At 34.2% G+C, this 25,176-nt stretch overlaps 2 protein-coding genes across 2 annotated transcripts in view; one reads left to right on the top strand and one right to left on the bottom strand.

Moving 5' to 3' along the window:
* Positions 1-17,208, top strand: part of LOC108912112 — a gene marked incomplete at its 5' end in the record, with an annotated part of 55,980 nt that extends 38,772 nt beyond the window's left edge. Inside the window, 4 exons of the mRNA XM_018717278.2 lie at positions 7,017-7,368; positions 9,527-9,731; positions 16,328-16,768; positions 16,969-17,208. Coding sequence (XP_018572794.2) covers positions 7,017-7,368; positions 9,527-9,731; positions 16,328-16,768; positions 16,969-17,208 — 1,238 coding nt within the window. The remainder of the gene's footprint in view (positions 1-7,016; positions 7,369-9,526; positions 9,732-16,327; positions 16,769-16,968) is intronic.
* Positions 17,209-22,538: 5,330 nt separating this feature from the next.
* Positions 22,539-24,673, bottom strand: LOC108912113. The gene is made up of 2 exons (XM_018717279.1): positions 24,618-24,673; positions 22,539-24,258 (listed from the first exon to the last, which is right to left on the bottom strand). Exons 1-2 carry the CDS (start codon positions 24,671-24,673, stop codon positions 22,539-22,541), a joined length of 1,776 nt encoding a protein of 591 aa, XP_018572795.1.
* Between the last annotated feature and the right edge of the window lie 503 nt (positions 24,674-25,176).

Consider the following 25,176-nt stretch of genomic DNA (forward strand, 5'->3'; position numbering starts at 1 on the left):
ACCACGTTATACTCAAACTGTGGAGTAGTTTTTTAATAACCAGTTTGCTGGGCGTTATATTTGACGTAGGCAAGATGCCAGGTCACCCGACCTGTATCTGTTGGATTTTTATTTTTGGGGATTCGTGATGATTTTATTTATTTATTTAATTTTGTATCCACTTTATTTATTTACATATTTAACACAGAGCGGAAAGTTGGAACAAATTCTGTAACTTACAAAGGTTTGTTGCAAAATTCCTGAAACTTATCAAGTTTTATTTTTAATGGGGCATATTACAAAGACGTCTGTTTATTTTTAAAAAATGATTATGAAAACAATAGAAATATTTAAGTACCTAACATCTAATGTGACTATGTCGTAATACAACAACGTAACGACCCTTGCAATACTCCTAAATTTTTTTCAGGCGGTTTGTAGTTACTTCACTTTCATACATGAAAATTTATTTGTAAATTGAAACAACCAAAAAATTATCAATTAATATTATACCTAGACAAAGCGAAAAGTGAATAGAAAACGAAATGATATAAAAAATATTTTGTTCAAAATGGGCGCCTCCGGACTGTGGACATATTCTAATAATGGAGGTAGTAGCCGATCGACACTGAATTGGAGGTAATTCTCGACACGCTTGGACTATTCGCTGTCTTAGATTTTCGAGGGCATCAACTGGCACCTCGTAGAATTTTTGTTTAACAGCACACCAAATGAAATAATCCATCGGTGTCAAGTCCGATTTTCAAGAAACTCGGTAAACATGTCAGCATTTAACCGTTGCGGAAGGAAGTAGGGATCAACTATAGTGTTGTCCAACACACCCAACCAAACGTTATATTGGAATTCATGCTGAAAACTATGTTCCCTTAGCGCTCGTGGATTCTCGTAGGACCAAATATGGTTGTTCCTTTGGTTTAAAATTCCTCTTCGAGTAAATGTTGCCTCATCTGTCCACATTACTTTTTGCGTAAACTGATCATCATTCTCTGCTTGGTTTAACATCCTGTCACAAAACACGCGTCCTGAGGCAATAAATGTTGCACACGCTGGATATGGTACACATGGCGTCCATCAGCCCGAAGAGTCCTCCAAATGGAACTTGACGAAATACCTAGGTCATAGCTAGATCTCCTGACACTCGTGGATGGATTTTCATCGAAATGGTTTAAAATAGTATTCGATCTTACTTCGTCCTGAAGTGGTGCAAAATGTCCATCAGCATAAGTTGGAATACTGAAAGACCCAGTTTGTCTGAGACGAGTGAATGTCGTTGAAAATGTTTCCTTTGCTGGTAGTCTGCGATGAGGAAATCTTACTGCATATTCACGGCGAGTCGCTGTGGCATTTCCATCACAAAAACCATATACAAAGACCTTATCAGCATATTCGTTGTTCGAAAATATGGACGGCAATATTAAACTAATTTTTATTAATAGTTTGAAGGCTTTATCTAATGGATAATTTATGCAACAATTCCCAAAATAACATTTAAAACGTCAAATTAACATTGCGTGACAGCAGCCTACTCGAAAATTTTTGTTGAGGTTCATTTTAAAGTTTATCGACAAAATCCAGAAGCACCCTTCCGAAAAATCAATTTTGCCAAGGAACTATAAGAGTTAGGAAAAAAGTGAATGTACACTTTTTGTCAATAACAAACTGTTCTATCTAAAAACACCATCATTTTTTATTTTCAGTAGGGCCGTATTAATTTTTTTTATAATTTAATGAGTCTGAGTCCCCATAACTCCGCCACTGGTTGCTTGCGGGACTTCTATTTCTATGGAAAAATGGTATCTTATAAGAAGATGTGTCATGCCAAGTTTGGCTTAAATAGCCTTCTTCATTTAGAACTTATTTAAAAAATTGGAATTTTTTTAAAAATCTTTAACGCCCTATATTTCGAAAATGAAGCGTCTCTGGAAAAAAATTTATACTTAATTTTTTTCTTATTTTTTATGAGGAATATCTCCTTAAAGTTTGTCGACTTGATCCTGAAACACCTTGTATGCTTTAAACAATGACTACATATTTCAATTCCGATAAGCGGTTACTCTATCTGTTAACAATGTAGCGACAGCAAAGACTCTAGTACCACGTCTAGCTGTGTTAAAAGCCAAGACATATCAATTCGCTTTCCTATTGCATCAGTGATTTCACCATACGACTAGTTCAAAGTTAACTGTTATTAACTCCTTCTAGTATCTTTGGTAGTTAATGTCGACATTTTAATCCTTCGGAAGATTTGTAAGTGGACATTTATTATTAATGTACTATTTCGTTGCCATAATAAAATGTGCGTTTATATACATATAAAGCTTTCTATAGATGGACGATGAAATGGTATGGTTTATGGTTGTAGATACTAGCTGTACAGGGTGTTTCAAAATATTAGACATAACTTCTATTTTTCATATGTCATCAGACAAAAACGAGTAGGCCTTGTCAAAACAGTGATTGATCCTTTTTCCCGACATAGGTATATAAGTATGGGGATTTTTTTAACTTGTGATATTTGCCGCCTTTTCTGTAAATTGATGTTTATTTTGCACTATTTTATATAAAAAATATTAATTTAAACAATATTATAAATAAATATACACAAATACATGTTAAAATTAAACAATTATTGAGAAAAAAATGTTTGGGAAATTTTTAACAATAATTCAATAAACAATGTTCTAGTTTATTAGATAAGTAAAATGATGTGAAAAAAATAGGAAATTTGCAATTTAATTCACTTTATTTCTAGATTATATGATATAAATCAGTCACACTTTTGCCCATACTAAAATCACACTAGTACAAATTCGCATGGATTTGGGCCATAAAAGGAATTATCAGCTGCTACCTGAGAAATGCCAGCTATAAAAAAAAGGTTATGCGATTTTGCACTAGTGTGACCCTTGAGGGTTAATACCAAGTTTATTTAAGTAAGTTATTAATCTCGAAAAGAAAATACAAAATGGCGAATAGAATGCAATTTTTTCAACAAAATATGTCAAGAATACTATCGAGATCCTCTTTCTACAGATCTAATCTGTTGATGGACGGACCTTTGTTTCTGTGGGTTTATGAAGACTTCGTTTATAAGGTTCCAATATGAAATAAACGATATTGTTGAGAATGAATGAATTAAACTACAAATTTTTTAGTAAATTCGATTATATGTTATTAAAGAAGCGCCAAGATAAAGTAGTAAATTGTGAATTGAAAAATAAATCACAATATATAGTTGTGACATTTTGTTTAGTGTTAGTTTATAATGCAAATAGACTATCTGTAAAGTTACAGAAGTTAAAAGTGAGGCTAATAGCCAAAAAAACATTATTGATCACCGCGCGTGCAAATTTTGCCCTGGCTGCTACGCCCGGCGTTTTTATTCTTTTATTGTTAATAAATGAATAAATATAGTTCAGGCATTTTACATAGCCACTCTTTACATATATATTTATGTTATAACGAAACAACAGAAGTTTAGTCAGAGGTTAAGACTATGAGTAAAGTATAGCGCGCAAGACGATAGCACGGGGCGACAAAAAAAATTGTTTGTTTTTGCGACATGACCCTACCTATCTTTAGAAAAATTTTCCGCTGAATCCGAAACAGATAAAAAGAAAATTTTCTGACGTATGGATTTTCCTCACATACTCAATTCCCATCAAAAATTGAAAAAATCAAAACTGGCAATCCAACCTACCCTACCCATCGTTAGTAAAATTTTTCGTTGAATCCGAAATTCATAAAAAAAAAGTTCTGACGTATGGATTGCCCCACACCCTCAATTCCCCTAAAAATGCAAAAAAATCCAAACTGGTCATACAATCTACTTATATTTAGTAAAATTCGCTGAAGCCGAAAATGACAAAAAAATAGTTTGGACGTGAGAGATCCATCTACGCATTTGTATCTCTCACTTTCTTCTTTCAAAAATAAAAATAAATACAAATCAAACGTGGCAACCGTTATAATAGTCCAATTAACTAAGCCTTTAAATCGAAATTTTGCCAACTTGGCTGAATTTTTGATATGAGTTAGTTTAAGGTATATTATAACAATAAGTGAGAGTAATTTTTTGTTCAACCCCCGGCCAAGGGTGGAAAAAGATAAAACAAAGGGCTTTTTCAAGATAACTCAAAAAGGGTAAGAGCTAGAAAAAAAAGTTTTTCATGAAAGTTGTAAAGCAGACAATTCTAAATTCATAAAAATGGCCTCTTAACTTTTTCTTGTACTATTACAATTAACAGAGTTATGGAGGCTAGAAGTTAAGGGAAGATTTCTGAAATTTAAAAAAAATCATAACAAACAGAAAAATGATTGAATTTTGTAATTTTTTTTTCAATCTGCTCTAAAATATGTAACTTTTCTTTTCAGAGAAATAGATATATTTTTTAATTTTTAATAAGAAAGTTTTTTTCTAGCTCTTACCCTTTTTGAGTTATCTTGAAAAAGCCCTTTGTTTTATCTTTTTCCACCCTTGGCCGGGGGTTGAACAAAAAATTACTCTCACTTATTGTTATAATGTACCTTAAACTAACTCATATCAAAAATTCAGCCAAGCTGACAAAATTTCGATTTAAAGGCTTAGTTAATTGGACTAATAACTTTTATAAAATCTGTCGATAAAATAAAAACAAAAAAATATTTTTTAACTAAAATCCCCCCTTTGCTCGTACACTTAACCTCGCCCCCAGCTAGCACTTTCAAATTACGGTTAGCATCCTAGCTCTGATGACATTTTTTATTGAAAGCTTATTGTTTTCCAAAATGTTTCAAGCTCTTAAGTAACTTTAAGCTAGGTAGGTATTTTCTAAATCTAGGTTATATCTTACTCTGGGATGGTAGACGCCTTGACGTGGCCCCAGGGCTTAAACTCGCATTTTAATTGAATGCGAAGTTAAAATGCTAAAACGTTTTAGAAAATACTTTCCGCATGCTACTAGCTTAATGTTACTTAAGAGCTTTTGGAAAATAGTAAGCTTTCACTGAAAAATTTCATCAGTGCTAATCGTAATTTGTAAATGATATCTGGGGGGCGAGGTTAAGTGTACGAGCAAAGGAAACTTAGTTCATCAATATTATTTAGTTTTGGTTTTACCGACAGATTTTATAAAAGTTATAACGGTTGCCACGTCTGATTTGTATTTATTTTTATTTTTCAAAGAAACAAGTGAGAGATACGGATGAGCAGGGGGAATCCCTTACGTCTAAACAATTTTTTGCAATTTTCGGATTTGGCGAATTTTACAAAAGGTAAGTTGGATGGGCAGTTTAAATTTTCGGGGGGAATTGAGGGTGTGTGGGGGAGAGTCCATAAATTTTTCTTTTTATCATTTTCGGATTCAGTGGAAAATTTTACTAAAGAGGTTGGATGACTAGTTTGGATTTTTTTAATTTTTGGGGAAATTAAGGGTATGTGGTCGGGAATCTACACGTCAGAATTGTTTCTTATCATTTTCGGATTCAGCAGAAAATTTTACTAAAGAAGGGTAGGTTCACGCCTCAAAAACACAGGATTTTTTGTCGGCCTGTGTAGTCAGACCGTTATTCTGGCCTGGCTTTCAAAATATGTAGTAACTAAGCGTCAACACAGCTCTAACAGCGTTCACTGCTTGTGCATTAGATTTTTCGTGTATCAATAAATTTTTAAGCCACCAACAATGGCGAGTGTTAAAGTGTGTGTTTTCAATTACAGTTACAATGACAAAGAAACATGACAGATGTAAAGTACAGCAGCGATGATGGTACTCAGGACGAATCATCAAATTGCGATTCAGAGTAAAGTGCACTGTGTGTATTTCGGTTGAAAAACCAATTTAAAACCATTGTGAAAACAAACATTACCAAATAAAAAAAATTATAGCAATTTATTCGATTGCACTTAAACTTATGTAGCTCTGGCATAGCCTTAACCTCTGAGTAAACTTCTGTTGTTTCGTTATATATAATATAAAGATTAGCTACGTAAAATGCTAGAACTATACTTAATCATTTATTAACAATAAAAGATCAAAAACGCCGGGCGTAACAACCACGGCAAAATTTGCACGTGCAGTGATAAATAATGTTTTTTTGACTATTAGCCTTACTTTTAACTTCTGTAACTTTACAGATAGTATATTTGCATTATAAACTAACAATAAACAAAATGTCAGAACTATATATTGTGATTTATTTTTCAATTCACTATTTACTACTTTATGGCTTCTGAGAGCGCTTAAGCCACCACCTGACGAAATTTTTTCTATGTTTATCCATTTAAAATCTATAAATGTACCAATTTTCATGACTATATTCGATTATTTTTTTATTGACAAAGCTTGTCGCATTTAACCGCCCGCCCACGCTCTCCGCCTCTAGAGCGACTTCTGACTGATGGGCTCTGGCTTTGTCAATGTGATAAGAAACTTTTAACAAAAAATCATGACTACAGTCGATCAGTGCAGTCCACACGTAGCTAGCTCTTGGACTATTATCATCTACTGGGAACCCTCCAATATTGACGACGACGAGTTAACATATCTCACGAAGATGTCAACAATAGCGACAATGACCATGATAGTTTATAGGGAATCTATGTTACATTTTCTTCTGTAATGTATTCTTATTTTCCTTTTCATATTAAGCCTAAGGTCTGTACAGAGAAAATTTAAGCATGAAAATACTTCATTATAAGCTTTTATTTAACTTGCTTTGTTAGTATGGGTCAAATCTCGCAACTGAATTTTAAAACAGTTATCCCCAACCGATTAAGCTGAAATTTTGCATAAACGTTTAGTTTTGATGACAATGCATGGTTAGCTAAGTGACGTCGTTCTAAATCCAATATGGTGGACTCCCAAAGATGGCGGACCAGTTATTTTTTATGCACCCCAAAATAAAACGACGTCACTAAATGCTTGTTTTAACAAATTTTCTTTTATACATTAACTTATTTCTTGATTGCTTCATGCTTTATTAAATGTGTCTCGACACTAAACCATCAATTCCGTCTATAAACTTTCTTATTGTTGCAGGTGAATTTGACATGCGGGTGAAGTCCTGCGTGGCGTCAGACGGCGGAGGCCACGTCATCCAACTATCCGACGAATTCGGATGCGTGCTACGTCCAAAGATGATCAGCCGCTTTCTGAAGGCAAGAGGGGCAGACGAAAGGGCTTCAGTTATCACGTATGCCTTCTTCCACGCTTTTAAATTCCCAGACGCGCTCAGCGTCCACATCAAATGCAAGGTGGAGATCTGCAGGCATGGGTGTTTGGATCACTGTCAGCTACAGCCCGATCAGGTGGACGATGTGAATCCGGATTTGCTACATTACGTCAATCCTCTGGAGAGGAAGGACGATAGGGTGTCTTCTGAGGCGCACATGTAAGTCGAAACGTTGTAGAAGTCTACTGAATCAAATCCTAAATTTACATAGATAAGTATCAGCTTTCAAGTTATTTAACCAAATGCAAATTTATCGTTAAGATTTTATATAATATATTTTGGAAACAAAGAATGAATACAGTTTGCAGATCTTGACTTGGATAATCTTACTTCTTGCAATGCTTCTCTTTGTCCTCAAGCAATCAGTACTTGTTTGGTCTTTTCTAACGAAAGAGTTTAGTTTTAAACATTGCAAAACTACGAGGATGGGGGGAAATCTTCAAAATAAATAAATGAAAATTTTTTATAATGCATTTAGTTAATGTTTCTCATTTTTATCCATTGAACCAGATCTAAACAGTTGCTATTTTCGTTTCTTCTTTCATTTTTTTTGACATTTGTAAGTGTTTAGTTCGATCCTTCTGTTAGTGTCCGTTGTAGAATATTTGTGTATCTTTTAACTTTGATATCACTTTTCTACAGTATTTTATGGAAACCGAGAACAAGTAGTATTTCTTCCTTTAATATATTATTTTGTTTGTTCATAAGCAAGAAGTCATTGTTGAACTGTTTTGACTAATGGGTGACATGGTTGATCATCGACAAATATGGAAAATGGTTACCTTCATTTGTGTTTATAAAATTTTGACTAAAGCAAAGCTTTTGATTATCAATTTTTTGGCAGTGTCTCCCATTAAATTCTCGTATATATTATTTTTCTTTAAAATATATACATGATAGTCGGGTTAGCATGAGGGGATTTTCTATCACAAAATTTTTTCAAATTTTTCAGAATTCTTATAAATTTGAACATTTTGAACTGTTTTACATACCGGTCGGTAGTCTAGTGGTTTGCTCAAACCGAGGGGTTCGAACCCAGCGGCCTGAGCATTAATCAACTGTACTGATGGAAAGTAGACACTTTCTTCACGGGTAGTGAAGGAACGTTATCAGTCAGTGTTTGACCCTTTCGTTAATGGAGTTTACAAACTTTCCAAAAAATAATTAATTTGATGAAAAGAAAAAAGTTAAATTAAATCATTTAAATCTAGACGAAGTCATAACAATGACAGAGGATGTAATTTTCTGTAGGCAAATAAGAAAATTTGTATTTAAAACTTTCTAAATATAATTCTTGAAACTTTGTTGTTCTGTCCAACGACTTGTGTGACTATACAGAGGCTTTAAACTTCTTTGTTCGGCTACATAGTTCTGGTAGCATTTCAAATATGTTTTAAGACAGTAAATTATTTCTTTTATAAGTATTATCTATTATATTCAAATATTTTGATTCCATTGTTAACAAAACATAGTAACAAAAATAGTATGTGACAACATTTTTCTAAATAAATGGAAAAATTTTATATATATAGGGTGTTCGCAAATTTCATCGCTAACGTTTGACTGAATATTCACGACGATAAATAAATACGATCTACGAAAAGAAGTTAAATAAAAAATTTTAGGTTTTTGAGTTACAAGCCTTCAAAGTTGTCAAAAATAAAACTAAAATAAAAAAAGGTTTAATAGTCAAATTTTACACTAATTTTCTACTAATGCATGTGCAACTTCTCAACAATTTTTCGAAAATTTCTGCCTCTTGGAAGGAGTTGAAATAAGCATTAAGCATTAAGTTGAAATAAGCATTAAGTAATTTTACAACAATTACAAACAAAATTACAAGAAAATGGCTAAATATCTTTAATTTTACATGTACCAACCTAAAAAATTCTTTGCGGGAATTATGAATACAACAAATAATTCCGCGCATGCGCAAACAACTTTTCAATATTGAAAAGTGTCCTCAGGGCATGTCCACTTTTCACGACATGTCCGATGGACATGTCCAGCTGACATGCCCGCGGCACATCTCTAGTTAAAACTAAAACTTCAATTTCTTTGAGTCTCAACAAATGTCATAAAAACATAAAAAAATATTAAACAGCATTACAAAATCTCACAAAAAATCCTATTATCCTTAATCGATAGCATTATCCTTAAAAAACGGTTAAGATTTACAAATTTAACGATATCCTAAGTTTTCTGCTTTTAATCTTAGGGCACTCTGTACAAGTATAAGACTTAGTGTGATCTTAACTTGTGCAGTTTATTTAACTTAATTCCATGTCCATTTTTATGAGAATTTTCGACATTCCAGGGTGCCGGACACCGTGGAGCAGGCCCTCCCCGAGGACATGCTCTACGAGGACGTCATACACGACGATCGCGGCCCCGAGGAAGACGGCCTCCCCGCCGTGCAGATGTCCTTGAACGCCAAGAGGCCATCACAGGATCCGGACGAAGCACCGCTGCTGGCCGTCGACGACGAGACTGAACTGGATATAACGGCGCTGCCCCATAAGGTATGAGGCTTAATTATTGCCAGCTTCATTTATTATATCGGAAGTGTTATAATAGAACATTTATTGTTTCTCGGCTGCGGACTGAACAGTTCAATTCCGCGTATTGGCAATTGCCTCGCAATTTGCTGCACGCATCGGGATGCCTGCCTTTCGCAGTCAGCAGTCATTATCGTTATGGGCATTGTTACCGGTTTAGCGCGGTCTTATCGAGAAGCTTATGCGACGCCGGCCTGCAATGGTTACTTTGCATAAGCATTTGTCGTCGAGAGGATAACTACATTCGCATTAATATAGCGATTTGAATAATCGATATCTGCCGGTATGGACACCTGCATGCTCGGACCGCGTAATAAACCATGCCAATGCAAACTAATCCCAACGTCGGCATAGGCAGTATTGGTGTTGGAACGGACAGAATTCTGATCAGTAACATTGTTTTTCGCATTTTGACTGATAATATGCTATTTTGTTAAATTCAGAATAGTTTACTAAAGTGGCACTTTACCATATGAAATGTCACTTTACTATACGGGTGTCTCACAGTGACGGCCCATTAGAATTATTTCATTATAATCACCTAAAATCGTGTAATTTCTTGTGAGGATAGCTGTGGAATTTTTAGCAAAACTACAAAAGAAACAACTAAACTGTCACCAGTTATTTATTATTATTTATTCGCAGACGTTGCAATGGGATTCTAAGCAGAACATTTACAGTTTTTAATGAGACATGTCCCAATTTTCCACCAATGGACAGAATAAAGTTAAGAAGAATTCTAAAAATCAACTTCATACATAGTAATACACAACTTTAATTATGTATGTTGATAATAATAATGCACTAAAATAAAAAAAATGACTTAAAAAGTCATAAGTCCCCATTAACAGCTAAGCACTTGTGGATTCTAGAGATAACACCACCAGTCACCGCTTTTGCTATTTCAGCTGCAGGTAATTCATGGAACGCTCTTCGTATTTGAGCAATCAAATCCTCTTTTGAAGCAACGGGTGTAAAATAAACTTTTTGCTTTACTACTGCCCAAACATAAAAATTTAATGGAGTGAGGTCGGTAGACCTCACTGACCAATTCCACGGTCCTAGGCGTCTCATCCATCTATCTTCAAACATTTCAGTGAGCTGTTGATCGATTTGATTGTGACAGTGAGGTGGAGCCCCGTGTAATTGACCAACACTTCCTTAGTTGGACTAAAGGTATATCATCTAGAAAATCTGCCACAACTGTTTGCAAAATATTGAGATACCTGTCGGCATTTAAATTTTCTTCGTAGATATGGTAAGAAATTTGATTATCTTTAATTAGACAAAAAACATTTACGCTAAATTTATTTTGAAAGTTTCTTTCCCTGATAACATGAGATTTTCAGATGACCACAAATGAGTTTTGTCTATCAAAAATACCTTTTCTGTAAATTTTGACTAGTCTGTCCATATATTATGTTGCAAAAATTGTGGATCTTCTTGGTATTGCACTAACCATCGTTTCACAAAATTGTACACGTTGCACGGCGTCAAATGGATAAAGAGCAGAAAGTAGCTTAAATTTGTATGGATGCATATCATTAGTTCTTAGCATCCTGTGAATGGACGCTCGTGAAATGCCTAAATCATACTCTGCGGCACGAGTTGAGGATTCTGGATGAACATTAAAATAGGCTACCGCATTTATTACATTATCTTCATTTGAAGTTATTGGTTTTGGTAAAATTCTTTCTGCACAAATTCGACCATACTCTAGTTGATTTGCTAAAATTCTTCTTAACTTTTTGTTACTCATTGGTGGCAAATTTGGATATGTCTCATTAAAAACTCTACATGTTCTGCTTATAATCCCATTGCAACGTCCGTGAATGAATAATAAATTTAAAATATCAGCATTTGAATATGTATTGTTTTCCATTTTCTATAAACACTAAATTAAACTGTCACTGCAAGAGACTAACAACAAATTGACCGTTTACTTGTTTGTTTTGAAGTTTTGCTAACAATTCCACAGCAAGAAATTACATGATTTTAGGTGATTACACAAAAAATAGTAGATAACTCAAAAACTAGAAGAAATAAGTATAGGAAACCCTGATACCGTTCGAAAGAGAATAAAATTGTGTATATAAAATATAGAAAAACATACACGGTGTTTCATTAAAAAAAACGACTTATGAAGGTTTGAAGTTGAAGAACTAAACTCGGCATTAAATTTCTAGCACCCTGTATGCAATTAAGCCACTTAAATAGCCCTATAAATATTGTTGCTTTATCTTTCTTACTATAAAATACACATGTTTTGAAGCTAGTCACTGTTTCTCTCGAAAACGGTTAATTTTAGGAATAGGGAAACTTCATAAAAGTCTACCTAAAATAACACGAAGTATCCAAAATTGCAATAATATATAGGGTGTTCCATTTAAAATAAGCAAATTGATGGCGACTTCCGGTATAACCGGAAGTGGTACGTGGACGCCATTATTTTAGTTGAGAAGGGCATCCCAAATTTTGAAAATTCGAATCGAAGTAGTCTCTGAAATAATTCTAATGGGCCGTTACCGTGAGACAGCCTATATAGTAATGTCATTGTTAATAAAAGCAGTTTGACAGAAAATTGTTTATTTAAATACTGCAAACATATTAGGAAGTACAATTATTCAAATTTGGAAAGTTAACAACACGAAATTTATTCTATTCTACTTGTTATTTCTGAAAACCATTATCATTCTCTGCATTCCTGAATAATCTTGAGGTGTCACTAGTTCTTGCTGATCAAATACACTTTTTGAAAATTTCAACTTATTGACGCTTTCTTCGATATACCTTCAGCCACACTAGTTGCCTGTCATCCTCCGTATCTTTTAAGTATATGAATATCAGCTGCACTGTCAGCGAGGAAGGTGGCAGACGTCCTCCTCAAGCAATGGCCAGTGTAACTGGATGCATCTGGGAGTTTTAAGTATTCTGCAAATCTTTGAGGAATTTTTGCAAAACTGTTGCTACCATTTGGTTGTATTGTGCACTTACCGTGATTATATTAATTAAAAAATATATTGTGTTTCACTTGTTTTGGTCTCAATTGTAAATACTTATGATAAATTTCATATCCGTTCAACTCTGATCCTACGGTAAATACACGTTTGTTTTTGGTTTTGGTATCTTGTAAAGTTATAACCAAAATTTTACCCATGTCTTCTATAACTTTAACAGTTAAACTGCACAATTCTGCACGCGACATGCCCCATTTAAATCAAATATTAGTACCACTTTCATTAATAAGAACTTATCGTCTGGAGCCTCTTTTAAAAACATAGTAACGCTTTGCATAGTAAAACTTTTGATTTCTTTGCTTCGTATGTGTTATTTTAACGTTTTAAAAAGGCAAGTAGCTTTTTATATTGCAATACATATATCTATATATTCGTTTATTTGTATAGTATTTTTCAATATGGAATGTAAATGTAATATGAAAACTGGATTGCCTAAAATAACGAAAGACATTGTATAAAAAATACTAAAATATGAATAAAAAATAGCCTTCAAGTTCTTCATACCAAAGTTCCTATCAAATTCCATAAATACATCCAAAAAGCATAAAGTACCAATCAGACATAGTGAACGACCAAAATAAGTATTAACAATAACAATTCATAATAAACAATCACAACTCGTAATAAAAAATATTCAAAATCCAAAAAAATGTTTAAAATTTAGTATAATTTAGTCGGAAAAAGGCGTAGTTGAAAGTCTAACACATAAAATGCCATTCAGATTGGAAGAACAAGTTGCTGACATCCAAACAAGAGAGTGTTCTATTCTCCTCCAAGCAGTTTTAAGGTTTCAAAAGAGAATCATGATAGAAACCAACCATAACACGAGATGTTATTGGCCGCGTATTTTTGCAAACTACAAATTTAATTTATATATCATAGAACTGTAAAATTAGCAATTATTTATTTAAATTAATTTTCTTTTATTCAGTGGAATCTTGATGAAGTCACATGGTATATGTTCCACCAAAAGTGGCACAGATTTGTCCTAAGTCACTTGACCCAGAATACAAATCGCGCTTTAACAATTTGAAAATGAATTTAACACAAATCACCATATCAAATATTTTTTTAATTGAAATAAATGTTAAGCAAGTACAATATCCAGAGCTATATCAAAATTTTACATGATACAAGGGAATTAGGAAATAACTTAACCTATGTTTGACGATCTTCAGATTAAATCCTTTAAATTAGTGTAAAAAATGGAAATAATTAAATAACAGTTAACGAGGTAGTAACGATTACTGTCTGTCTTTGAAGATATACGACGTCACGAACTCCTTTTGTATCAGCGCCAGATATAAATAGTAAAGACACAACTTTAATCAGCGATTAGTTGTAGAGATTACTCTTACTATCCAATAAAATTTGCAGTTACACTGTTCTCATCTTCCGGCTTATGGGAAAGGCTGAAATGTTCATAAATTTGAAATTTTACACGAATTGACAGTTTATACACTGATCATTATAATTTATTAATGTAGCTAGCCGATTATAACTTTCCGTTACGTTATTGGTTGAAATTTCTAAGTCTTGAGAACCACAGTAAAAAAAATCAATAGGGAGGCTTCTATGTCTGCTAAGCCTGACCCTGGGAGTTATCTACTTTTATTGGCAGAGGTAATGATTACAGCGATTTATGTTTGTTGTATATGGGAATGGGATTATAAGTTTCACAAGGATATCAAAAAACCAGTCAATATTCACTGGAACAAAGAATAGTTTTAGACGCCTTTTATGCAAAACTAACTTAGATTTTCGTGGAAACTAGATTGTGTGCCAATTGAATTGTATGCATGATTATATAAAAATTAAAGTGATTTATTAGTTTTAATTCTGTGAAATTTACAGGGAATCCCGAACTGAACATACCTTCAAAATATAACAAATATTTAAACATAATAATAATAATAATAATAATAATAATAATAATAATAATAATTTTTATTATTTTTTTGTACTTAATCTGGGGTAGCTAAACACGAATATTATAGCATTTTCGTTTTAGAAGCAAAATAGACCCGTAAATGTTTAGTTTTCTTTCTTTAAAAGTCATTTTCATAAAATAAAAATTGAACTGATATTAGCTGCTAATATTAAAAAAATAGTATTTTTGTCAAATTGAAAGACCCTAATGCTGGGGCCACACTAACGCTGTTAATTATCGCACTATCTTGCTTTAGACGTAGGTGTAACCACGACTTAGCGCCCTAATTTATCATCATCATTATTAATAGCGTTAGACGTTAGGCGATATTGCAGGGCCACACTAACGCCTAATGCCGTTAATTATCGCACTATTTTGCATTAAACGTATAGGTGTAACCACGACTAGCCGCTAATTTATCATAGTCATTATTAATGGCGTTAGAAATTAAGCGATAACACGAGTGGCGGACTTTTTTGACACAACAGAGCGATTTGCGAGGCATTTATCCCACTGATATGGCNTCCCGAACTGAACATACCTTCAAAATATAACAAATATTTAAACATAATAATAATAATAATAATAATAATAATAATAATAATAATTTTTATTATTTTTATAGCCATTACAGTTAACAGATGATTAACGATGAGAAACACTGATTATCTATAAGGTTAACGATAAATTCAAATAGAACACAATCGGCGAATACAAATAAAGACAATAACAAGCAAACACGAAGCACAAACGAATTGACAGATCGTGTCGGTCAGAAATCGAAGAAAACGGAAAGTAATTTTAGTCAAATGGCAGTAATTTTTAATATCTTTGGTAACATTTACGTGTGACGTCAGTTTTAATTATTCTATGTATATCGCTCTGTATTATTAAGATTAATGCAACACAAACAAATAGTAAAATAGTAAATATCACAAATACACTAACTATAAACAAACAATACAATTAAGTTTAAAATCATTGCATAGTGTAACATGTAACCCATTACAGGAAACAGCAAATAGGAAGACACAAACAGAAATCTTCGTGGCATGATGAGATAAGCATTTGTAACTGAATTTATTTCGAACTTTTTATTCAAACTATTTTTCTTAATTTTACAAATGTTTTTTACATCAAACGAAACCATATAAGCCCGTTAAGAAAAAAATGGAGAGCTCTTCCCGTTCAAAAGATATAAAGTAATATATATGTATAGAGAAAACTCTAGTTTATACAAGTTTGTTTCTGATTTTATCAACGTTACTGTGAAAATGAAGATACTTTCAATTGTTTATATTCATTATGACAGATATAAACCAATACTGCTAATTTCGAACCTTTCCGAGCTTCTCCAAAAAGCAGAATCATACCTATTTGCAAATGAGTATTAATTAATAATGTTGTTGATAAATATATGAATACAAATTTTTAAAGTATCTTGCGTTCCACACCAAGATTGATCATATCAGTACGGACCTGATCTACTGTCGTCATTCGTCAGATTGAGATTACAATCTTCTAAAAAACTTATTACTATTAGGGGAAAGTGGGGTCAGGTATATAATTTTTTTGATGAATTATATTTGGAAATTGGATTCTGTTGATTTTAGGATGTCCACCCTATGCCCGCCCTGGACAAGTTCCCCCACGGCCCTAGGACATTCTCTGACCCCATGGTGGCCTCCCCAAGAAGCCTTCAATCCGAATTCAAACCCTCTCAAACCACCTCTTCTTCAGAAGATAGCACAACCGACATACACACCAAGACAAAGAACATCTCCAAGTCAAACCAGGAGCCGATGGCCAAAAGAAAGCGACGCTCCGTGGTGGTGTCGGACAGGAAGGCTCGCAGCGCGGATGTGGGTGTCAGCGGCCTGTACGAGGTCATCTCCGAGGCGGACCTAGCGTTTAGTCCAGATAGCCGCGCAGAAGCTGTCACTGTTTTCCAGGGTAGAATCCGAGAGGAGGTTGTGTATGGAATTTGCATGCCCGTGCCAGGTTTTAGCCTACTTTTTGTTCTGGTGGCAGTGTCAGCAGTTGTGTCTGCTTTGGTAAGTAACAGAAAAAAAACATGCATTAGCATCCCTTTAATAGTTTTTATAATTAGCCGAGATATATTGTCCATTAGGTTAAGTTTTCTAGAAATTCTGAAGAAATAGATAACATTAGAAAGCATATTTTACCACTTTCTACAGAATTGACTAGTTGCATCACACAATAATGTAGCAAATATGTCTTTTCTTAATTCAAGGTCGCTGGTTCTCTCCTCTATCGGTACCAGTTGCAAAAGGAACACCTAGCAGAACGTTCGTTGCAGAGCAACGGAGCCATACCCATGAGTACATTCTCCAATTGGATGGGACTGAGGTTCTTGAGGATGAGGAATTCAGCGACACCTTCCGATAGGACTGAACAAAACGGGAAAGTGGGAGAAAGTTCGCTAGTTCTCAACGGAAAAGCCTCTGGGGAGGCTCATCAGTCTAGGGAATAATGCTCTCGATAGGTTTTGTGTAGTATGGAGTCTAAACTATGGACAATGGATTTTCATTAAACTTCTGTATTTAATTGACCCATGAATTAGATATAATTCGTTAACTGTATATTATCGAAAAATGGTTAATTGATAGTTATTTTTGATACTGGTAAATATTCACACAACTTTCTAATGGAATTGATACATGATTCAGAGGCATAAATATTACAATGGACAACGGCTTATATGATATCAAAATCTATATTAACAATTTAATAGATATTTTTGAAAGCTGCAAAGGAAATTTTCGTCAGCTTCTGAACATAACTAAGATATGCTAGATTCCAAGGTCCTGCTGAAAGTAAAATAGTTATAGTTGTCAAGATTCGTTTAATATATTTAGAATTTAGTAGTTATTTTTAATAGTTGCAGTAAATTTTCACTCAACTTCCGAATGTAATGAAGTCATGATTCAGAGATGCAAAATATTAAAAGAAAATAGATACATAAATGATAGGTATTCTTGACAGTTGAAGTAAATGTTCACTCATTTTTCGAATGTAATTGGGACATGATAGATTCAGAAGTACAGACTACCAAACAAAATTGAGACATGATTCAGAGATGCAATTAGTACCAATGAACAATGGTAATATTAAAACGTATTTTTTATACTCACAATGTGTAAGTTAATTTTGACAATTAGTAAATTTTTACTCAAGATAGATTCAGAAGTGTAGAATACCAAACAAAATTTCACTTAGCTTTTGAATATAATTCAGACACTTAATTCAGAGATGTAAATAAGTACTGCAATGAGCCAGTTTAAAACTTATTTCTAAATTCATCATCTGGTTCTAAAATTATTTCCCTTAGTATCCATTAAAAATAATAGCAAGTCAATTATAAAAACAGTTGTTATCCACACAAAACCAACATGACTTATAAATTTAGTATTATATAAAGATATAATTTAATATTTTATTTATTGTGTCCAGTTTCCTGAACTGAAGATTAACTAAAACAAAGTTTGTTATTAGTATTAATGATATAGCCTCACAGAAATCTTTCTCTTTTTTAACCCACAGGGAAAAGAGAGAAAGGAAACAAAAGGGGGGTATTTATCCTAATTTAAAATTATTTTATAGTCTTATACTTGTAACCTGAATACTGACGAAAACTTAATGTTAAGTAGAATTGTATTTATTACTTAGTAATTATTATATTATTTGGTGCTCAACTTTGTTGAATTTTCTAAAACTTAGTAGTAATGTTATAAATTTATTTTATATTATTACAAAAGGGCGTATTTGCAATACAATGTTTGTAGATATCATTTAGTTTTAATGTGTGTTTATGTATTTTGTATATAAGTGATTTTTGACTTCGAATTTTATTTATAGATTTGGGATCCACAGAATGATGTATTTATTTATTTGGCGTTTATGGTAAACTGGTGCTTTTTGCAGAAACGAGAATAAATATAAGAATCAGTTGGTACAAAATCCAAAGTTCCTAACGAAGAAATTGTCATTATTTCTTGGTTAGGTTACAATTGTCTTAAAATTTTCAAGTAAAATGCACCAGTTTGTCAGTTTAGCTGTTTTGGGAACATTAAAAAATCATAGGTGATTATACTTAGATGAGAATTTTATACACTTGTTAGATTGATTTCCTAATTTATTTTTTTTACATATGAGTGACTGAAAGTCACTAATACTTCTTTTCCAAGTTATACGATTTTCTTTATGAACAATATTTATTGACACAAAAATATATTTCAAGTGCAATACTATTTTTATTTGTTGGCGTTGATTCAGCATTCTTTCTTCCCTTTTTTTCATTTTCTTCCACATCAGGCAGTTTTAGCATAAGTATCTCTTTTATTCATAGTAGTGAGCTAAGCTGACCTTTTCCCGTAGCTTATTTACATCCTTTTAAGAGAAACATACAGGCTGTTTCTTTTATTTATTCTTGTACTAAAAATTTATTTTTTGTAAGTTTAAGGAGATTTAAAGAAAATCTTACAAGTGTTGGCCTGTCAAAAACAAAATATTCTACTAGATACTATTATATTGTACAGTATTAATATTTAGTATTAGTTGTTTCACTTATTATTTCACTCAACAATTGTAGGTGTAGAGATAGTATTTAAATGATATCTAATGAATGTAAATAACTTTAAATTTAATCCCAATAACCAGAGGAACTGCCAGTTACATTAATATGGTGTGAAAGTAAGTGTTATGTTTATAGGCTAATTTTGTAATATTTTCACCAGTATATATCTTTAAATAATCACTACTGAATAAGTTGAATAAATAAATTTATAGAAAAATGCAGTGAATTTAATTTTAAATCTTATTTTGTTGATCATAAAGTTTTTGAAGAAAATAGTATTAAAGAATATTAGTTTTCTTTCTATAATTCTGATAATTCTTTTTATTCTTTGCAAAATTACATACTGGGGGTATTAAAATACATAGACAAACTGAAACAGGACATAAAAGTTACGGTTTTAAAAAAACTGTAATATTTTAATAAAAGAAAAATCTCAAAATTGTTGCCATTTTTCTTGAAAGTTGTACAGATCATCAGATTTGAACAATATACCTTTTGGTGTTATTTGAAATGCCCCTTTTGAAAAATTTATTGTTTTCCTGAAAATGTCACGAATGATACGCTTTTCATAAAAGGAACCCTTTGATTGTCCTCTGCATCTCCAAAACTACTATGGAAGAATGCTATTCTTCCACTAGATTGTCAATATGTCACTGTGGGAATAAGTAATGTATTTTTCTTCAATTTTAACTCTACAATTATTATCAGTAGGCTAATCAGTGATGTATTCTCTGTCGTTCTTTATGACCTTCCAACATTCAACAATTTTCTATAAAAATTCTCCTGTTTTGATTCGAAAAACCCATCCAAACAAGCTCTTAACTCATGGTCGTCCTTCTTAAAAGAAATACCGCGTAAGGAGTATCATAAAGGGTGGAAGAAGTGAAAGAAGGGAGAGTAAGGTGGGTGGGGCAGAATTTCCCAATTCAACTCCCGAATGTCTGTTTTGGTTATATTGGTGATATGTGATCGCGCATTGCCATGTTGCAAAAGAATATCGTATCACCAATAAGGTCTTTTTTTTGAACAGCCGGATGGTGTCGCAGTAGTTGTTGAACATAGAGTTTTGCGTTGACGGTTTGATTGTTTGGTAATAGTTTATAATAAAGAATCCCTTTCCAATCCCACCAAACGCATAACATTGTCTTTCGAGGATGTTAGAGTTAACGTGCAGACACCATTTCTCATCACCATTGACAATATGATAAAGAAAACGTTCTTTGCGACTCCATGTTGATCGATGACGACAGAACAAACCAGAGCGTTGATTCTTATAGTTTTCGTTTAAATCATATGAGACCCACAATTTAGTACTGCTTTGTGATAATATCCCATCTCCTGAGCCAATCCCTTCGTTGATTGTAATGGATTTTCGTGAAGGAGTCGATTCAGTTGCTCTTCATCAAATTCTGGAACGATTCAGTTAAACGTAACGACCATTAAAACGTAAAAACCATCGACAAGCCGTCCGTTCATGCGTCTTGTTGGCGGATATTCGATATCGCTTAGTGTTTCGTGGTTGCAAATCGACATATGGCATGAACGATCCCGCACAAAACCAATGGAAAAAGACTTTTCGTTAAATTGCTAGAAACTGTGAGATCAAGTAAGTGATATGATGTAGAGCAAAATCCCCATGGAACCGACCTCCTCCTATGCACGGTTTCGGAGTTGACGTGAGTCAATATAGCCAAATCTGCACTTAGCTTTATCCAGGGTCAACGGTGTGGTCATGAAGTTTGACTCCATGTGTGTTGGTGCGTGCGTGCTTGCACCCGCGCGAGTACGCCTGTGTGTGTAAATGTATACGTATGCGTGTACGTGAGTGTATGCGTGCGAACGTGAGCACGTCTTCGCTCGAGTATAATCAAAAATCGCCGTACTTACTCAACAACATTGAGATAATAGATCCTCGTGATGGCAATTGTTGATGGATGTATAAATTCTCGGAGAATCAGCTTATCTTCGTTGAGAGTGAGGATTGCTGAGTAGGTACGGCGATTTTTGATTTTACTCGAGCGAAGACGTGCTCACAGTTTCAAGCAATTTGACGAAAAGTCTTTTTCCGTTGGTTTTGTTCAGGACCCCCAGTAGCTTGAGCGGCTTTAACGTTTTCCCCATCACAATTAAAAACAAAAACAAGCAAGTGCCAAAAATGATCAATCTTGTCAACTTGATATTCCATTTCAAATAAATGAAAATTCCCAAAATTTAACAAAGCAAACAAAACCACAATCTGATAGAGCGATAAATCCTCTTTCGAATGACGTGTCAACTTGACAATGTGTTTAATTTTCATGTGAATTTTTAAAATTGAAGAAAATAGACATTACTTATTCCCCAACTCATTTTATAAAATACGTTTTTGTAGCATACATGTACTTTTTTTATAAAGCATCACCCATACGAAACTTTTTCCTTAAAAGAACATTTTCCACCTCCTGCTACATTCTTAAAATCACATTGTATGTACAGTGTGTTAGGTTTATGGATCATTTAATAACTGAAAATAGGATTTCGAGGGAGTAAAGGTTTTATAAATTAATATGATAATGAATAAATAAATAATTTATGATTCTTTATTTGGAAGAAAAACGGAATACATTTTAACATAAGTTTTATAGATATTTTCCATCAAATTCGCCAGATCTTTTGTATTCTTTCATTTAAATTTTTTCGTCTACAAATTTATCTAAATGAAACTGTCTTCATAGTTTTCTTTGCGTACATACAAAAAGCCGACAGTAAACTTTTTCTTGAGAATATTAAATAATTACGTAATAAATATAATCGACGCATAACTTTGCTTAAATCGAAAAAATAGTCTTAAATCATTAGTTCTATACAGGTACATACTGTTTATAAATATTTTGTATTTAAATAAATAAATAAATAATTTAATAACTAACCTAGATCTACATTTTTTATTTTAACCAAAACCATCCTACCTTTCCAAAATTTTGACATATTTACAAGCGTTCAAAGTGAAACAAATTTTTACAGACGCGACCCAAACGTGTCTAGCTAGATAATCTTAACATCTAATAAAACATAAAACTTTCCGAAAAACCGGAAAATCATTGGATACTATGCTTGATCATTATCAATCCAGGACTTCCAAGATTCAAAAGGTTTATCAATACGAAATATTAATAAATCTTTTTTTAGGTGCGACCAAACATGTATCCTTTCACTAGAATAACATCCCTGAAATAGTTCTTTCATATTCAAGAATAAAAACAACTTTTTACTGTAGGTTGCTTTCCTTTCTGCGAACTCGTGTAGCCTATGACACCTGCTAGTTTATTTTCAGAGAAAGGTCTTAATCTGACACACAGGAAAGCAGATAGCAGACAAGATATTATCAGTATTGCCAACAGTACAACTAAAATAGCAGCAAAACCTGGTGTTGTCATACATATTAGGCCAGTGTTGCTGAGTTCTTCTTTCCCTGGGAACACCATGGTTGGTGGTGTGGTTGTGTTGTTATTTTCGTCCAAGGAAAATGTTAAGTCTCCTGTGGAAACTACCCTGATTATCCTGTTCACTCCTACTTCTTTTTCAGGATCAGATTCTAGTTCTCTCTTACTTCTTCTTTCGTCTCTAGGTCTACCTCCATGGAGGTAAGCTTCAATAGGCAAAGCAGGCGGTGGAGGCAAACCATAACCAGAGTCAGGAGCACTGTGAGGTATCTCCAAAATACCATTGTGGAGGCCTATATGTCCGTTAGGATCAGAGCATTGATCGGGGCACTGGTACCTGCAGATCTGGATGGTACATTGAAAGTGAACTTCCATAGAATCTGGAAATTTGAACGCCTGGAAATGGGCGTACGAGAGAACTGATGCACTGGCACCAAAATTCTTGATTTTGGTAAACCTTGACATGAGCTTCGGTCTTGTGACACAACCCCTTTGGTCAACTAATTGAATAGGAGCTCGTTTACCATCGTGAGCCATGCAGTTCCTCACTAACATATCAAATTTGGAATCGTCGTCTTTGATGGCTAGTACCATCGTCATGGTTTGACCTATCTTTACTAGGCCAGATACTTCTGAGGCCCAGGGTCCCTTACCGACTTGTATCTGCATCCAGCATCCCACATTGTCACCTGCAAAGTCTGTGCGTACCACGTCTAGCATATCCACGGGGAATGGACGGAAAGTCACAGATTTTTCGTATTGGTCGTGCCAGGTACAACGCAATTTCCTAGCTTGATCCCACACTTCTTGTACCTGAGGGTCGTATTGGATAACTATAATATTCTCAAAGTATGTTCCTGACCCAGACTCAGCTCCATAACCGTAGAGACCATTTTCTGAGTTTCCGGATGTTCCACAGGCGTGGATACCTATTTCGAAGTGGGCTGAAGTTCTGCCTAAACCTGCTGGTAAGTGGACGCAATGTACGTTGCTGTAGTGTCCCTTGCTGAACACTATTCCATAAAAAGGCTTGTCAAAACCGATGTAAACCTTCATAAGATTCTTTTCACACTTCACATCAAGCGATATGATCTTCGGCATATCTGGAACAGGAGCTGGCCAGATGTCGCCACCAGCCGTTCCGTACTTATCCATAGCCTGCTTGGGTGGCGGAGGGGGTGGCCCGCTATAGGAATTCTTATTCTCGTAGACCGGTTTGTTTTTTTGCATCCCAAACGGCTTGTGGTTGTGGTATGCGCCGTTATTCCTAGGAGGAAGGTTTTGGTTTCTGGGTGGGCCGTTGTAAGCTAGTTTCTTCGGTGGTTGTTCCTGGTCGTCTATCGATTCCATCGCCAGTTGGTCGAGGTTCGCTTCGTTTTCATTTTTCGTGTGGTCTTTCGCGTCATCAGAGCTGGGGATCGCCTCTATAACCTCTACTTCTTCGGCCAGTGTTGTCAGCTGTAACAAAAAAAATATTAAGTTTAATTTATTTGAGTAACCACATGGAATTTGGGAGATATATAATCTACAATGTGTGTCACTGTTATTCAATGCCTATTGATACAAGCATTACTTTGTATCTGCAGACAGAGTGTGACTTCCTATTTGTAATCTATATGTACTATGATGGGATGACCTAGGGTCGTACTAACTGAAATAAAGTTTTTGTCTAAAGACATTGTGGGAAACATTTACAGTTTTGTTAGTTAAGATATGACATGCTTTGAAGGTTACATCTTACCCACACTCAAAGCAACTCAAGATGTAACACAACCAAACAACTGGATCATTCGTCAGTTGTCTCACCTATGGCATACTGATAACAACAACTGATAAGTTCAAAGGCGGTGTCTGCCTGGTGATTTTGTTGACGAATGATCTTACCTGCTTACTAGATATTGCGGACGTAATTCAATTTTGGGCGGGGCTGTAGTCCGCATAGTTATTTATTGGAAATATTGCCAGAGTTCGATTATTTAAACTGTAACTTGTAGAATTTTTCGCTCCTAAAAAAACACCCTGTATATGCCGACTGGACCTTACTGCACACAGTCGTTCTTGAAACAAATCATGTTCGCCACTTTTATTTTACATCAATGCTATTTCGATCACCGTGACATCCGCTAGAAACCTCTAATTTAAGTCAATAGATTCTGTTTGGGCTTTTTTACTAATGCATTTTACATATCGAGGATGCTAGGCGCGGTCTTTGCGTGAATTGGACGCGTACTTAGCTCTGGTGGCCGACTGACCTGTCCTTGCGGGTCCGTTACGACTCTCGGGGTCATCGCGGAGCCATACGGAACCGCCAGGAACGGCCTTGAGGCGCGAATCACTTGTGGGACAGTTTTTATCTGGACATCGCACGAGATGGAGATCGGGGAGGCTGTGGTTCGAAGTTATACTACCACTCAGTCACTACAACGAGTGTTCCAATTGTAGA

This window comes from Anoplophora glabripennis, unplaced genomic scaffold, assembly GCF_000390285.2.
Source record: "Anoplophora glabripennis isolate ALB-LARVAE unplaced genomic scaffold, Agla_2.0 scaffold710, whole genome shotgun sequence".
In the NCBI taxonomy this organism is placed as follows: Eukaryota; Metazoa; Arthropoda; class Insecta; order Coleoptera; family Cerambycidae; genus Anoplophora; species Anoplophora glabripennis.